The 17,104-nt window shown below is 35.7% G+C and overlaps 1 protein-coding gene across 3 annotated transcripts in view; it reads left to right on the plus strand.

Moving 5' to 3' along the window:
* LOC118202692 (uncharacterized) overlaps positions 1-17,104 on the plus strand; it is a 376,501-nt gene that overhangs the window by 317,698 nt on the left and 41,699 nt on the right. For all 3 annotated transcript variants that reach the window (XM_085813163.1, XM_085813164.1, XM_085813165.1), the window contains one exon: positions 16,668-16,782. In XM_085813163.1, the coding sequence (XP_085669289.1) occupies positions 16,668-16,782 (115 nt within the window). The remainder of the gene's footprint in view (positions 1-16,667; positions 16,783-17,104) is intronic.

A 17,104-nucleotide genomic window follows, 5' to 3' on the forward strand; every position in this document is an offset into this window, starting at 1 on the left:
CGCTTCGATGAAACCAGAAGCAACGTTTAATGGAAACTCACCGGTAACCAGTTTTTTGGAAAAATTGGATGACCACTTCATGCTCTACCCCGTGCTCGAGTTTCAGAAAGTTACCTTAGCTACCAGCGCTTTGAGGGGCCAAGCGCTTAACTGGTTCAAATGTATAGGCAGAAGTCTCTTGGGTCAAGCAGGAAGTCCCACCTATACTTACGAAAATTTCAAGACTGCCCTACTAAAAGCCTTCCCTGTTGTAAGGGATCGTGCGAAATTAGAAACGGAACTTTTCAGTATATATCAACAAAGAATCGAAAACCTCTCGAGCTTTATTTTAAGAAAAATTCATGTTTTCAAGCTCTTGTATGGAAACCGTCCGGATCCTGAAATAATTCAAGTGATTTTGCCGAGGTTACTACCCCAAGTGCAAGACTTTATTGAATTGAGAAATCCGACTACACTGGAAAAGTTATTTGAGCTAGCAATCCAGTTTGAAAGTAGAAGAACGGCGGACGTCGAAAGAAGACGCCAATATCAACAGCGAAACCAATTTGGTACGCCAAGACTACAGCAAACTCAAGCACACGGCTACGGAAAAAAAGCGAATCAGTGGGCAAGGAAACCCGAGCATTCAAAAACAGCCGGCGAACGTCGACAGTTCAATAGCAACCCAGGAAAAAAGTCTCAAGGCCAGTGGAAAAAGAAGGAAAGCACGGAAAGGAAAAATAATTTAAACTAAAACGGATTTCTGCTGACGGGAGGGTGCGGAAATCCGAAGGCCAAGAAAACCCCTCTTCCTACAAGTTAAATACAGTAATGGTGAAAAATCTGACTCTTCCGAAGATTGAAGTCTTGGTGAATAATATCCCAGTCACCGCACTCCTGGATACCGGCGCGCAGTGTTCCTGTGTGGCAGAAGATTTTTGTAGGAAGTATTTTCGCAAATACCGCATATATAATGCCGATAATACGACAGTGTTAGCGGCGCAAGGAGAAAAATGTAAGTGCGTAGGTAAAGTACCTTTGTATATCCGTATCAAGGACGAACAAGTAAAGGTGATGTTTTTTATAGTAAAGAATCTGCAAGCACATTTAATTTTAGGAATAGATTTTCTTTCAGAAGCACAAGCTACGCTGGATTTTAATGAAGCGTCCCTTAAGCTGACAATGAAACTTCGTACAGAAAACGTACAGAAAACGCTGAACCGCCGATGTTAAAACTTGACCACCACCCTAATGACGAGCAAGGAAGAATCCGACAAGTAGTAAGTGAATTTGCTTCGTTATTTAGTGATATTCCAGGATTTACTCAGGTTACTAACCATAGTATTGACACCGGAGATGCAATGCCAGTTCGTCAAAAACCATACCGGTATGATAAGAATAAGAAAAAAATTATAGAATGGCATATTACCGATATGCTACGTAAAAAGATCATAACGCCCATCTCAAGTAGTTATGCTAGCCCGGTGGTTTTATGCAAGAAAAATAATGACTATCCTTTGACGAATCCAAAAAGATGGAGATTCGCTATGATTACCGTAAATTAAACTCCATAACTAAATATCCGGTATATCCGTTACCGATTATAGAAGAAATTCTAAGGAACATAAAATCAACCAAATTTATGACGACTTTAGACTTAACGACTGGTTATTTTCAAATAGAGGTGAGGCCCGAGGACGTGCCTAAGACTGCTTTTATAACCAAGTCTGGTACTTATGCATTTTTGCGTATGCCGTTTGGCCTTTCAGGGGCCCCGGCACCATTTCAGCGATGCATGGACATTGTGTTAAGACCTGTTCTTGGAAAGTCCACATTTATCTATTTAGACGATATCATTATTACTAGTGATAATCTCGACCAACATCTACAGGATTTAAGACAGGTGTTTTCTTTATTAAATGAGGCCGGTCTAAAAGTTAATGTCGGAAAGTGCAAATTTGCAGCCCCTGAATTAAAATATTTAGGTTACAAAATATCTCAAAAAGGGATCGAGACAGATGAATCAAAAATAATCGCTGTACAAAAGTATCCGACTCCAAACACGGCAAAGAAGCTCTCTTCTTTTCTAGGACTTTGTTCATATTATAGGTCCTTTATAAAAGATTTTGCGGCTATCGCTGAGCCATTGTTAAAATTAAAAAGGAAAAAGGCAAGATTCTCGTGGACGGCCGAAGCCAATAGTGCTTTCGAAAAATTAAAACAAGCATTAACGCAAGCTCCTGTGTTGAAATTTCCTGAAAAGGATGAAAATTTAGAAATTTCAGCGGATGCTTCGGATTATGCGGTAGGAGCGGTACTTTCGCAAAATCAGCAGCCCGTGGAATTTTTTAGTAGAACTTTAAATCAAACACAAAGAAATTATTCCCCGACCGAGAGAGAGGCACTTGCAGTTCTGTTAGCAGTGCAAACGTTCCGAGTCTATTTTGGAAAGGCGCCGATAACAGTGTACTCTGATCATGCGGCGGTAACTAGATTGTACTCAGGGAAAAATTTATCCCCAAGGTTAATAAGATGGGCACTCAAGCTGCAAGAATATAATCTGGTAATCAAGCATACCCCCGGTAACGAAAATATCGTAGCAGATGCCCTATCAAGAATTAAAATAGATGAACAAGGGAATACCGTAAAGGTGGCAATGCTCACAGCATGTACAATAAATCCCCGAGAAACTGTAATAACCGAACTGGGTAAGGATCCTGAGTTTGGAAGCATTTATGAGTATTTGAAGGATCCTGAAAATTTTAGCCACCAAGATATTGTGGCGATAAGAAATAGGGCGGCCCATTACGAACTAATAGATGGTCTATTATTTTATACAAAAACTACGAATTCCAACAACGAATTTCGACCTGTTATCCCAGCTAGTCTTAGACTAAATAGCCTGCAGGAGCTCCATGACAGCTCTTTAGCTTCTCATGCTGGTATTCGAAAAACTATCCAACGCGTATGCGAGGCAGTCTACTTTCCTGAACTGCAAAAGTTAACAAGGGCGTATGTCCAGTCCTGCCCAACATGTCAAGCAGCTAATTATATTAATTTCCGCCCGGCCGGGTTTCTAAATAGTATTAAATCCGAATTTCCAAATGAAATAATTGGCATCGATTTATTGGGCCCTTTCCCAAAAAGTCAGTTAAATAAAAGTCGCTATCTCCTTGTTATGGTTGATCATTTTAGTAAATGGACCGAAATTGTTCCTTTAAAACGAGCCTCCGCGAAATTAGTTACTGATTCTATTTTAAATAAATATATTTTAAAATACGGGGCGCCCCTAAAAGTTATATCGGATAATGGTCCTCAATTTGTAAGTAATATATTTGAAGACATGTGCCAAAAACTGGGCATACGTCATTAAAAATGGTCCCGTATCGGCCGCAATCAAATATAGCGGAACGGGTCAATAGAAATATAGTGAAAATTATCCGTAGTTATGTTAAAAATTTTCATAAAAGCTGGGATAACTATGTCAATGAATTTGCTTTCGCCCTTACGACCGCAAAACATGATACTACGGGCAAAACTCCTGCTGAGTTATTTCTAGGCAGAAAGATTATAACACCGTTAGATAAATTATTTTATGTGCAACAAAGAGCCCCAGAATTTAAAATGGGTGATATGGAAAAACTAATAAAAGAAGCAAAAAAGAATACGGAAGTAGCACAAAGAAAACAGAAGCTCTATTATGATTTGAAACGACGGTGAGTAACTTATAAAGTAGGGGATGAAGTTTTAAAAATTAAGCATTCACTTTCTTCAGCACCAGAAGATAAAACTGCCAAATTTTTTCCACGATTTGAAGGACCATATGTTATAGAAAAAATAACTCACGCTGTAGTAGTGTTAAAAGCCAGAAATGGTGAAACCTGTTCCGCAAACATTGATCAAATCAAGCCCTACTTCGATCGTAATAAAATGCAAATACTTTCAGATCTTTTGCAGAATCCGGCACGGCAGACACCGCAGGCACAAGCTCCAGAGGTGGAAAAACGACAAGTACAATGGCAAGCCAATAAGAGGCAGGAGCAAGTGAAAAGTAAATTGCCCCGCGGAAAAATTGAAGGTAGCAAGAAAAACAAGCCGTTCCACCGTCCAGAAAAGAGAGTTCACGAACACCCCCAGAATGAAGAATGGAGAAGGACGACGTATGTGGAGAGAACCAGGAGAAATGACGGCAACTATAACCCGGCTCTAAAACGGAAGATCGACTCATCCGACAGGACTCTCCGCAGTAAATGTAGCCGAACTGCGGAAGGGCCATCAGCGGCGGAGGAAAAGTTACAAGGAAAATTTGAACGGCCAACAACGAGGTCCAAGCAGGATCACGACAGAAGTTTCCCGGTTCCGCCAAGACCAGCTGCCATCAAACGGCCAAGACCACAAGCAGAGGAGAAAAAGAAGGTATTCAAGGGTGACCGAACTGGTGAAAAAAGGAAGCTTCCAGAGGAAAGCACTGAAGGGCGAGCCCGTACAAGAAGGAGGATAAATCAAACTACTATCTGCAATACCTTCCACGACTGGGCCGAGAAAAGAATGTCCGAATATCACAAAGATAAGTAAAATTTTATGTTACTTTGCAAACTTAAGTTAATCTTTCATTCTTACTGCAAGTGGCAGATTTCAAGAAGTTTTACCTCATGCGAGGTCTACCTTTATCGCCAAAAGGGCGAGAAATCAGTTGTTACCGATTTTGGGTATTATGTTTTTCAATTACTCGCGCGTAAAACTAAAGTTGATGTATAATAGTGTTGTGTAAAGACTTAAATATTGAAAAAAAAGTTATTGTATAAATTTTATTTAAAACATTCTAGCAAGAGAGAAGTTTTAGTCTGAAAGACTTTTTGAAATGTAGTATTTCAATGTAGAAAGAATTGGCACTTGCTTTGAAAAGAATAGAAGTTAACAATGTACTACTAATGTATGTTTTCAAATGTGTAAAATTAACGGCATGTTAATATGTTCTTATATACAATGTGAACTGTTATTTTAAATGTTAAGAAATACCGTGATATGGTAAAAGTGAATGTTAAATTTTTTTTTATTCGTGTGACTGTAAAAAGACTAAAGCATGGCGAATATGTGTTAAAGGTTGAATGATGTAGTTAGGCTCTCTGACGCTACACTTTAGAGTTAGCCACTTTTAGAATAGTACCTCAGGGTTTAGAGTTGAAATTAGGGTGTGTTAAGAGGTCTTGTTATGTTGAATTTTAACACGTTAGTGTTTTGATTCTAGGAGGAAGTGTGGAACACGTAGACAGAAATACATTCGTGTTTGGTGTTCTTTTACAACACATGTCAGAGAGCACGGGGAGAGATAATTAAAATAGTCATGAATGAAATAAGAATGTTAAGAGAAGTATAATTGTATATGTTACTTGCCATTTCATTGTGTAACATTTCATTAAACTAGTTTTCCTTTCAGATCTCTGGAAGGAACCAGAATTGAATAAAAGCTCATGTTTAGATGCAGTACAGATGAAAAAAAATTGTTGTATATCCGGGGAGCTGCTATTGTAAAAAAAAAAAAAAAAAAAAAAAAAATTCTTTTTTTTAAATTTCTAGTTTCTAGCGAAGTATGTTTGTAAAAGATTGGCCTCGCGTTAGATTCTAGAGCTAAAAGTTTTCAACAAGGTCGTTTTAGACCTCAGTTTCAAACTAATTAACTCTGGCGGGAAGTATGTAAGGATCTTAAGTTTTACTAACGTTTATTTTTTATTTTAAATCTTTACTATCACTTCTTATTTTCTACTTCCGGCCAGAATTATAAGCGTGAAGGTTTTTATGCAAAGTTGTCTGGCGAACGCCAAGTATTTAATTTGTGGCTTTTTGCCAAGCGAGAGAGAGGAAGCAGTGAGTTCGAAGCAGGCCGCTTACCTTAGAAGTTACGCAGTTGCTTGTTGCCTTCCAGGCCAGAGGTTTTAATCCTCTTGATAACTTTTAAACGTATTGTAGTGTTCTCAGTTATCTGTACTACATACGCCTTCCTGTTAATATAAGGTCAATCTTTCACGTTTATTATTCTAAAGTTAAATTAGAGTTTAGTTTTATTTTTTATACTTTTACGTTAGACCCCAAGTGGCGGGTCAGTGTATTCCGAAGTACGGAAGTTATTGTATATAGAGAAAATTAAAGGGTTTTGTATACCCTTCGTCTGTATCCTGTCTACTTACCACAATTAGTGAACATAGCTTTAATAAGCTCTCTGTTTCGAGTCAGGTCCTTGTATGTTCCCGAAGAAGGTAAGAAGGAACATTGACCCTGATAAAACTACCTATATTCTTAGTCGAGGTCAAAAGAAACTAAAAGGGTAAACAAATCTACCAAATAAAGCAACTTCGTGGATTAGACGTCATAGTCCGTGCTTACAAATCCAGACTTGGCCCTGTGCAATGCCACAGGTGCCAGAGATACGGACACACTCGAGATCTATGTCATTACAAACCTAGGTGTCTTAAATGCGCCGAACCGCACGAAACTTACACCTGTAAGAAGAACAAGGACAAACTACCAGCGCTCTGCGTTCTGTGCGGCGATTGCCACCCGAGCAACTCTAAGGAATGTAAATACCATCCGGATAACCTACTCAAAAGATTCTTCAATAAGAGCAATCAAAACGAGAAAAAGCAGGAACAGGAACAATTTTAATTAAATAAAGAAGATTTTCCTACTCTCCCTGGAGCTACGGAAAACGAAAATACTAAAAATCAACCATGCTGGACAACTCAAAAGGAAAACAAAAATAAACAAGAAAGCGAAGCTAAAGAAGTTTCATTTTTTGAGTGGATAAAAACCCAACTCCTAAAAGCGAAAGAATTCTTTACAGAATTTAAAAAAGCAAAAGACATCATGGGTAAATTCGAGGTCGGAATGGCCGCAATTGAATATTTCACTTCTTTAGACTATGACTTTTAGACCTCATAGCAATATAAACGCGATGATTTCAGCTACCAATAGCTTCTTAAAAATTTCCTATTTCAATGCGAACGGTGTCATAAAACAATATCAAGAAATTAAAGATTACTTGGATAAGTACAACATTGATGTCATGATGATAGGTGAAACTCACCTTAAAGCTTTCGATAAATTTAAAATAAACGGCTGCAATATTATAAGGAAAGACAGAACCCGAAGTAGATGGGGTGGTACTGCAATTATCATTAAAAATCACTTAAAGCATACTGAATATGATCTTCCTCACAATAGTCTGCTCGAATTTACTTCAGCTATCATTTATACTGCTTTAAATGAAGCCTACCTATTTATTTCTTTTTATAATCTTCCAAATAATCTGATGACTAATAATGACCTTGATATCTTAACCTCCACCAACTTCCCGACTATCATCGCAGGGGACTTGAACGCAAAGCATAATGCTTGGAATTCTAGAGGATCTAATAGCAATGGAAACATTTTACATAACTATTTAATTAGCAACGACCTCAATTTTGCTGCTCCCACTTCTCCAACAAGATTTGGTGCTAACGGAAACGGCGAAGTTTTGGACATTGTACTTCTTAAAAATATTCCTCATACCCCTCTCTTAGAAGTAATAACGGACTTAAATTCTGATCATCTTCCAGTGAACTTCGACTTTTATGGCTTTTATCCCCCGTTAAAGAAACACACAACTAAGATAAATTGGACCCAATTCTCTGATACTATGAAAGACTATAATTGCAAAAATAATTATAATCATTGCGGTGATATCGAAGATGAAATTTATAAATTCACCACTAAAATGAAAGATGCAATCAATAATGCGACTTATCCCTGCCAAAGCACTAATTTTCTCTCCCTTCCTAAATATATAAAAGATATTATTACAGAGAAGAATAGAAAACATAAGGAATGGCAGCGGTCCGGAGACCCTCGTGCCAAAAGGCACATCAACTTTTTAAGCAGGAAAATCAAGCAAGAAATTATGGAATTCAGAAACAAAAAATGGGACTTCCTCCTATCGAACCTGGATCCTCAAGATCAAGCAGTATGGAAAATTGCTAAATCTCTAAGAAATAGCAGACCAAATCAAACTCATGCAATTCATCACATGGGAATCTCCTATCAATCTGAGGACGAGATTGCTAATATAATGGCTAATGAATTAGAGAAAATATTTCAAACTCACCCGCCTGGGAATAACTCCCAAGAAGAAGAAGCAGTTAATTTTACCATTGACAGTATTAACAATTATCCTATAACAAATTTCATTCACTTTACTTCACCAAGAGAAGTAAGAGAAATTATTCACAAATTCAAGCCAAGGAAAGCCAAAGGCTATGATCAGATTAGCAATGAAGCACTTAAAGCTCTTCCTAGACGTTGTATTACTAACATAGTCAATATTTTTAATGCCTGCATCCGAAATAATTATTTCCCTCAGCAATGGAAACACTCAATAATAGTCAATATCTTAAAACCAAAGAAAGATCCTAAACTCGTCACTTCCTACAGACCTATCAGTCTTTTACCTTCATTAGGAAAAGTATTTGAGAAAATCCTCTGCTCAAGGCTCACTAACCATCTCGAAAGACTCAATTTAATAGATGATCTGCAATTCGGCTTCCGCAGTGGACACTGCACGACTAATCAAATTCTCAATTTGGTGGAATTTGTTTCGCAAGCCTTTACTAAGAAAAACGGGGTAGCTGCATGCTATCTCGACTTCGAAAAGGCCTTTGATAGAGTGTGGCATGCAGGCCTCCTGCATAAATTGAATAATTTTATGCCTCCAAACAGTTTCGTAAAACTCATTAGTTCCTATCTGAAAAACAGGACTTTTCAAGTTCGCTGCGGTGACGCCTTATCTGTCAGAAAAAGAATTCATAGCGGGGTCCCGCAAGGATCCGTTCTTTCCCCCCGGCTCTATAATGTTTATATCAATGATTTCCCTCACCCATTCAACACGAAAATACTCAAATATGCTGACGACACTGTAGTACTGACTGAATCCAGAAGTCCCCAGCTCGCTCTAAGTAATTTACAAATGCATCTCAATATGATCAATCACTGGTGCAAGACTTGGAAAATTAGGCTCAACGCCTCTAAATGTTGTATTGTGCTCTATCGGAGATACAAAACAAGATTAAGAGTTAATACTGATATCTACTTAGATAGAACTCTAATCCCTGTAGCTAATTCCTATAAATATTTAGGTGTTTACATAGATAAGTCTCTCAACTTCAAAGATCACATTTCTTATATCTTAAACAAAGCAAATGCAGCCTACATGGCAATTTATCCTATTATCGGCAAAAAATCGAAGCTCAGTCTAAAAATAAAGAAAATGCTTTACATATCTCTAATTCGACCGATCATGCCATATGCAGTGCCGGCCTGGGCAATCGCCAATAAACCTGAGCGCAAAAAATTGGATATACTTCAAAATAAAATTCTACGTAGCATTGTGAATGCACCTTGGTACGTGAGAAACTCTATAATTCATAACGACCTGGATATTCCATCTGTGCATAACTTTATACTCATGACAGCTCACAACTTCTTCGAGAAGATGAAGCATAGTCAGTATAACGCAATTAAACAAATGTTGGATTATGATCCAACCATTGAATATACTGTCAAACGCCCAAGGACAATTCATCACAATTCGTTATGGTGGTAACTTGTAAATTTTAGTTTTAAAATTTACTTGAACTCTAATTGGACTCTATCCTATTATTTGTGTTGCATCTTATGTTAATTAAGAAAATTTTTTATTCAAGATTTTTATGTTACTATTTCATTTTTTAAATTATTTTGTATGAATTTTTACTTTATCGTATGATTCTACGAACTTTTGAACTTTTTACGGCCTATCTAACTACTGCATACTTCTGAAGGACTTTGAACTCTTATGCCATTCACAGCTTCAAACTGTCTTCGCGCTATTTTAATGATGTCTCACTATTGCTTATCCTGCACTCTTACTAGCTATATTGAGCTCACCACCTGCATTTGCCATACAACTCACTGAACCTGCCTACATGCTTCAATTTAATGCCATTGCTTACCACTGCACAATTTTTATGATGAACGCCTACTTTCGTAAATATTAAGATATGCCTACTCACACAGCTGAATTTTCTTCGCCCACGGGTGTTGGTACTTCCCTAGTACCATTTATTTGAAAATATCTTTGCCTAGTGCACTTTAATGCGATCTACTGGCGAAAACTCTTTAGTAGTTAATGACCAGAAAAAAGTAAGTCATAAGTTATAATATGAACGAAATATAATACTGAAGGGGAGTCATCACTTTTGCGCAACACAAAAAGTGAGAGTTTTAGCTGATTTTCGAGTTTTAATAAGTCAAATTGTTTTTGTCATACATATATGAAATTTTCAGTGTGTCATCTTTATACATAGATGATTATATTTCTTGATTTATTTTACTTAATAGTGTATAATAATTTGTTTTATAAAGAAAAAACTAACTGTATTTTCCGAAAATTTAAAATTTGTACTGAAGCTTTGCGCGCAAACTGACAGGAATACAAATTTAGTTACAGTAATAATTTTTAAGTGAATCTAGCGCCAGAGTGTCGCTATGGTAAACAAATGCTAGAGTGAATTTTAAAGAATGCATTTATTATATTGTGGTTTATGCGCTGTCGGCGAAGTAGATTTAATTCAATCCAATAAGTTTAAATGAAATGCAAGAAAAATGCGTATAATTTAATATTCCGTACAAGGAAGTCATGTGGTGTACACATCAGATTTTTTATATTAAATTCACCACACTATAATGTTGTGAGAAGTATAATCTCATAGCAGGTGACAGGTGACGGAGGACGAGGAGGCCTGAAGTTTAACAGAGGTTAACAGGCATATGTCCCGCGTCCTCCCCGGGAGTTTATTTAAGAATTAAAAGTGTGGATACATAGCCATACAGGGGCAAGTGTTGAACATCTGGCAGTTGAGGTCATTTGCATTAACTTGTTGGTTTAAAAAGAAAACTTAATAGGTTATAACAAAAGAATAAAATTAAACACCTAAACATATAACATAAAACACTAAATAAATACGATCACATAACACTTTGGATCACATGACATAAATCGCTTAAAAACACATAGTATTTAGCACATATTAAGACCAAGGAGATGCGCAGCACTTTGTATGCTTAGAGCAATGAGATGGCTGACATAGGTAGTAATGGCATCATAAATATCTGACATAGGTCAATAAGTAACTGCGCGTAAACGAACATAAGCATAAAATACAGACATAAACTTAATATACGGGTATAAACAGTATATACAGACACATACACACCATATTCATGACAATCGTTTACCACAAATACTGAAATACAGAAAATATAGGATGCATAATATAGTACAGGATGTATATTGTTAGCTATCATGACCATTAATTACACTTACTTTTGTGATGATACATAATGAGTGGTACATACTGGAAGAACAGTTACAGTTTCTTTGTACTACAATTCATGACAGGTATGAACAGAGTTACGCATATTGTGTGTGCATATTATGCATTTATAATCTCATAGCAACGAATATTGTGCATTTATAATCTCATAGCAACAAAAATACAGCGCACGTAATAATCTTTTAATGTAAACAAACGGTATGGAGGTGTATCCTCGAGCCCAAGCAAAGTCAAGGCGTTCCTAAGGGTAGAAGAAATGACGCCATTCGAAGCCTTATACATGCAGCGCGGCCAATTGCCAGTTCTCGGTTGTTCTTCCTCGAAATCTTTAATTTTCAATTTCAAGTAGTGCATTTCTTAGCTAAGAGATTTAAAATCAATATACTTATTTCCATACGTAACATCTCTAATTCGTGTAAATTATATGATATATCTAACTCAAGTGCTTTGCAGTAAGTATATCTAAGTGATAATTATTTGCACCATTATTGTAATTTGGATAAAATCCATTATTGTAATTAGGATCAAACCATATTTTGCTCGCCTCCGCAGACACTAACTATTTGCGCGCCGCCTGACAAAAAGACTTTTATTTTACTTTACTTTTTATGACTGTTCTTGCATGCTCCGACACCCACACGTGCATTTTAAATGTGCTTTATTAAAATTATAAATACATTGTTTCTGTTAGTTAAAAACTAAATCCTTATTGTTTAAATAAAAGCATTTTTATATATGCAAGATTTTAATCTTTTTAAATATATATATATATATATATGTGTGTGTGTGTGTGTGTGTTGTTATAATCAGTAGGTTTTATTCTATATTCGGTTGATTATGTTAAGCTGAAGAATTAGACAAAAATTCTACAGCAGAGTTACAAAATGTTTTTATTAATTGAGCTACTAGATGAGTTTAATAAAGTTAATGACAAATTCCGTGATCTTTTTCCGATTACTTTCAAAGCAACAATTATATTAGTACAATTACAAACCTAATTCTTATCTATAGGCTCCCACCAGTGGCCGAGTGGTTAATCTTCCGGCGGCTGCGAGATTAACAATTCTTTCTTCCTAAATACGAGCGACTGTTGAAAATAAAATGATCATGTGATCTCTAAAGAGGTTATCACTTCTAGGAACGGTCCCTGCTAGAGGTGACTAATCTGAGAAGCGAGATTCTAGTAGCACTGTTTTAAACGGAAGGAATTCCCAGAAAAAAGAGCTTCGCTGAAAGCGAAGTCCCGCCTAGCTACGGAAACGATGTCCCGGCTGCCTGGGATTTTTTGAAACTTCGCCGAAAATGTTTCGGCTGGAGCTCTGTCCCGCAACAGAGAACAATAATCAAACAAAAGTTCTGCTTCTGAAGGATCACGTGATCCCAATCTGAGCGATAATCCATTACTGTTTGGCGTCCAAACCTTTGTAATAAGTGAAAATGGTAACCTAGCTACGTGGGGTTTCCTGGAAATGTTCGGGTTCTGAGAATTGTCCTTTTCGACGTCAAGTCCTGCGTAGCCAAAACATTATGTGATTGGGACCTAACGATTGTGGTTTTGCAGTCGTCTGATACCTTTTTCCCGGCAGGCCTTGCAATAAGTGTTTATGTAAAAAAATCTTTAGAATTCTAAATGTAACGGATATTTTTTGCTTACTAGGTTAGTTTATTCTTTATTCTGTTTCTCGGATTACCTGATTAATTATACTTGGATTATATTTCAGTAATATGTATATATATAAGATGTGTAATATGCTTATGTATAAGTACTTATAGTTTAGAGTAATATGTTTATGTATGAGATGTAAATAAAAATAAGAAAAACTTGGACAACGAGGTCTTCATGTGAGAATCACGTTTATTCTTCAGTATAATATAATATAATAATATTTTTTTCATTATCATAAATATATTATATATTACCATTACATACTATATTTATGATATATATCATATATTAAACATGTGTCATATAATACTGTATCATATATTACCATTATCATAAAACAACTATTACAGTAGTACAATTACAAACTTAATTCTTATCTATAGGCTCCCATCAGAGGCCGAGTGGTTAACCTTTCGGCGGCTGCGAGATTAACAATTCTTTCTCCCTAAATACATCTGCGCGTAAATTCATTTATAATGCAAGCAGTGTTCTTTTGCCCTCACTGCGAAGATGACCCTCCATGAAAGCATCCCACTCCTTATGCAGGTGACGGGGGAGAGCAGGGTCCGCAAACCCGGGCGGCTGTCACTGACTATTCGGGTATCGTCAGAATCCCGCAACTGTCCAGAAAAAAAAATATTGCAAACAGGGGCAGATGGTAAAAGACAGGCGTATTGCGGATTTCTACAATGCGATGCTTATTGTACAATATATGACAATATAGAGACACTTACATCAAAATGTATTGTTACTGTGTTGAATTACCACAGTAGTAATACATAGTTTTACATTAAACATTAATAGTGCACTATTATAATAATCGACGCAGGGACGATAAATTAATACATACAATAATAATATTTCCTGAGCTCTACAGACATTGCAGAGCGGTATCAATGCTCATAGTAAAACCTATAACTATATATATTATACATTAATATTACATACAATACAATACAATACATTAATAAATACATAACATAAAAGGTGCATTCGATATATTAATACATTATACATTAATAGTGCACTCGATATATTAAAACATGCAATAATAAAGTACCTAAACTCTGCAGACATATTGGAGAGCAATACTAGTGCGCATTATGCAACTTATAGCTATATACATTATACATTAATAACGCATGCATACGTCCATTACATTCATACATACGTAACATAAAAGGTGCATTCGATATATCAATGCATTATACATAATGCATTATACATTAATAGGCACTCGATATGTTAATACATACAATAATAAAATTTACTAAACTCTACAAACATATTACAAAGCAGTACCAGTGCAGATTATGCAGCTTATAACTATATATATTAAACATTAATAATATATACATACATACATACATATATTCATTAACACATACGTTATATTATAAGGTATTTCTCCCACTTTCCTAGCATCCTTCGTGGTGTAGTGGTTCTGCACGCTGGGCCGGTATTCCAGAGGTCCGTGTTTCGATTCCCGGCGAAGGCGGTTGCTTATTTTTCATTTTTTCTGTCTCTAAAAAATTCTAATGACTCTACAAGTGGCGCTCGAACTAAAAGAGTTGTGGATGATGATTCTCCGCACCCAGGATTTGGCGACTAGGTCCCTAGTCGCCCTTTAAAAAGGGGAGTATATAAAGTTGTCTCTACAATATAAAAGATGCATTCAATATATTAATGTACTATACATTAATAGTGCACGCCATATTCGAATACCTTAATTCTTATCTTTTCTATTCTTAGTAGGAATTTTATGCTTAAAACTAAGGCGCAGTAAAGTTTTCTATATTACTCTGATATGCAACTATGATCTTTAGCAAAGCTTCCCAAAGTGGGCGCCCTGAAGAGTAAGCGGGGGCGCCGCGAAGCGTTCCTGTTTACACTTTTACGGAATGTTTGGCAAAAATTGCTGTTTCTTTTCAAGGAACACCTTTCGAAGCTTACTTAATGGTTTTCAAAATACTTTGCGAAAAATATCGGAAAATATTGGCGGATCCCAAATTATTTTCATGCTCAAGCTCCACCAGAATTCCCTTCGCAAAAAGAAGAAAGTCTCATTGAGCACTCTTGCTACAACAATCTTGAAACAAAATTCGCGTGCATGTTGCGATTTGGTGAAGTTTTGGATAATTATCAAAAATGAATGCCAACTCTAAATTCAAAAGCTTTAAGGATTTTCATTCCTTTTGCAACATCATATTCATGAGAAACTGGATTATTTTACATTTCATGAGAAACTGTAGCTGTAATAAAGAACAAATATCAATTTACCTTCTACGGTTTTGTGATTATACCAGAGTTTTCGCCTTTTGGGGGGCTTCTTTCATATGCTGGACAGCGGGTTCTTTACGTCTCCTCATTCGATTCATTTCTTCAAAAATATAGTCTACTTCACTATTTTCTTCCCCTTCTTTAGCAGATCATTTTCATACAAAAAGAGCATAATTGGAGTTCTTATGTTTCTGCCGTGAACTAATTTTGCTGGAGAGAAATCTGTACTGTCGTAAATAGTGGTTCGAAGAGCAAATAAAGCCTGAGGTAAGACTTTATCCCAGTCCAGACCTGAAAGCTTTTGTTTTATACTAATGTAAGATTTAAAGCATTATGCATACACACGCAGGAATATTTTGATTATTTAACCCTAAAATTATCAAAGATGGGCTGCTCGTACAAAGTTCAACATGGAGCAAAAAATGAGAGTGGCAGTGTCAAGGCTTATCCCCTGTTTTGAAAAACTTTGTGGATATCAGCAAGCTCACCGTCCCATTGATTTTGTTCCTATTTTGCTTTAATAATAATAATAATAATAATATAGTCTTGTGTGTATCAGTTTAATATATACCTATATGAGCTACAGATTGTGGTTGTTTTCATTTCTGTGCCTGGTCACTAGTATCAATATGCAGTCGTATTAATGAAGTGTTGTGGTTTGTTATAACACAATGCAATAAGCAGGTTGTAAATGTTGTCTGACATTTTATCAGAACTGAATGTAACTATTCTCTGAGCAAAACTGAAGCTATTTAAAGAAAAAGTGTTTCAACAGTTTCAGTTCAAATGATTTAGCTTAATTAATTAAAACAAAAAAGGCTTTAATTATTTAGGATCTCGTTTTCTCATTAGCCTTCTTTCTGCATCCAGCATATACGACAATACTTCCGTCAATTATAGTCGTTGCAAATGAAATCGTGAATAAATGTATAATGACAACTGTTGTATATATTATTTATTTTTAGCATAAATAGTATAAGATTGTTTTTTCAAAACTCTCAGTGATAGTATAAATTCTAAAAATGTAATGATCGCTTGCATTCGTTCTAGTAGTTTCAATTATAGTCTGCTTTGCAGCTTCAATTCTCATAAGATAAAATAGTTCTCTTGCTGCTGGTAGCATTGTGTTCCTCTTAATTTGAAACAACAATAATGAACTTCGGGATATCATGGCTTTATTCAAAATCTGTAAAATTTGTGAACTCTAATAACCAAAATATAACAACTTTTGTGAACGAACTTTTGAATTTACATTTTGAAAATTTTGGAAGTCTGATATTTAACAAAAAATTATTCATTAATATTCAAAATTTTCTCGTTTTTCCGCTGCTTTACAGTGATCCTGCAGACACATCTAAAAGTCCTTTAGAAGTCTTGGAAGAAGAAGATGCAGATTTCGAAGGTGAAGAAGATGAATTTTCATTGGAGTTCGAAGATCATACAAAAATGAAGGTAATTTCAAAATACTTCATTTATCTAAATTCTCACAAAAATGATCGGGCATCACAATATTTTTACTTTTTTAAGTAATAGGATAAAAGCAATAACAGTAAGTAATAGCAGTAAACTAATAAAAATATTTTGCCTTTGAATACATATTTTCTTAGCTATCTCTTTGTACTGAATATATTTGGAAAAACGAAATGGTAAATTTAAAAAATAGTGTTTTAGACTAAAATGGAAGAAAAAGATATCACAAAATTAATCGGACATTTTCATAATTTCTAATTAAAATCATTTGCTATAAATAAAAAACAAAGTTTTCTGGAATTAG

This window comes from Stegodyphus dumicola, chromosome 3 (assembly GCF_044657685.1).
Source record: "Stegodyphus dumicola isolate Sdum_Otavi_A_Nest chromosome 3, ASM4465768v1".
NCBI lineage: Eukaryota > Metazoa > Arthropoda > Arachnida > Araneae > Eresidae > Stegodyphus > Stegodyphus dumicola.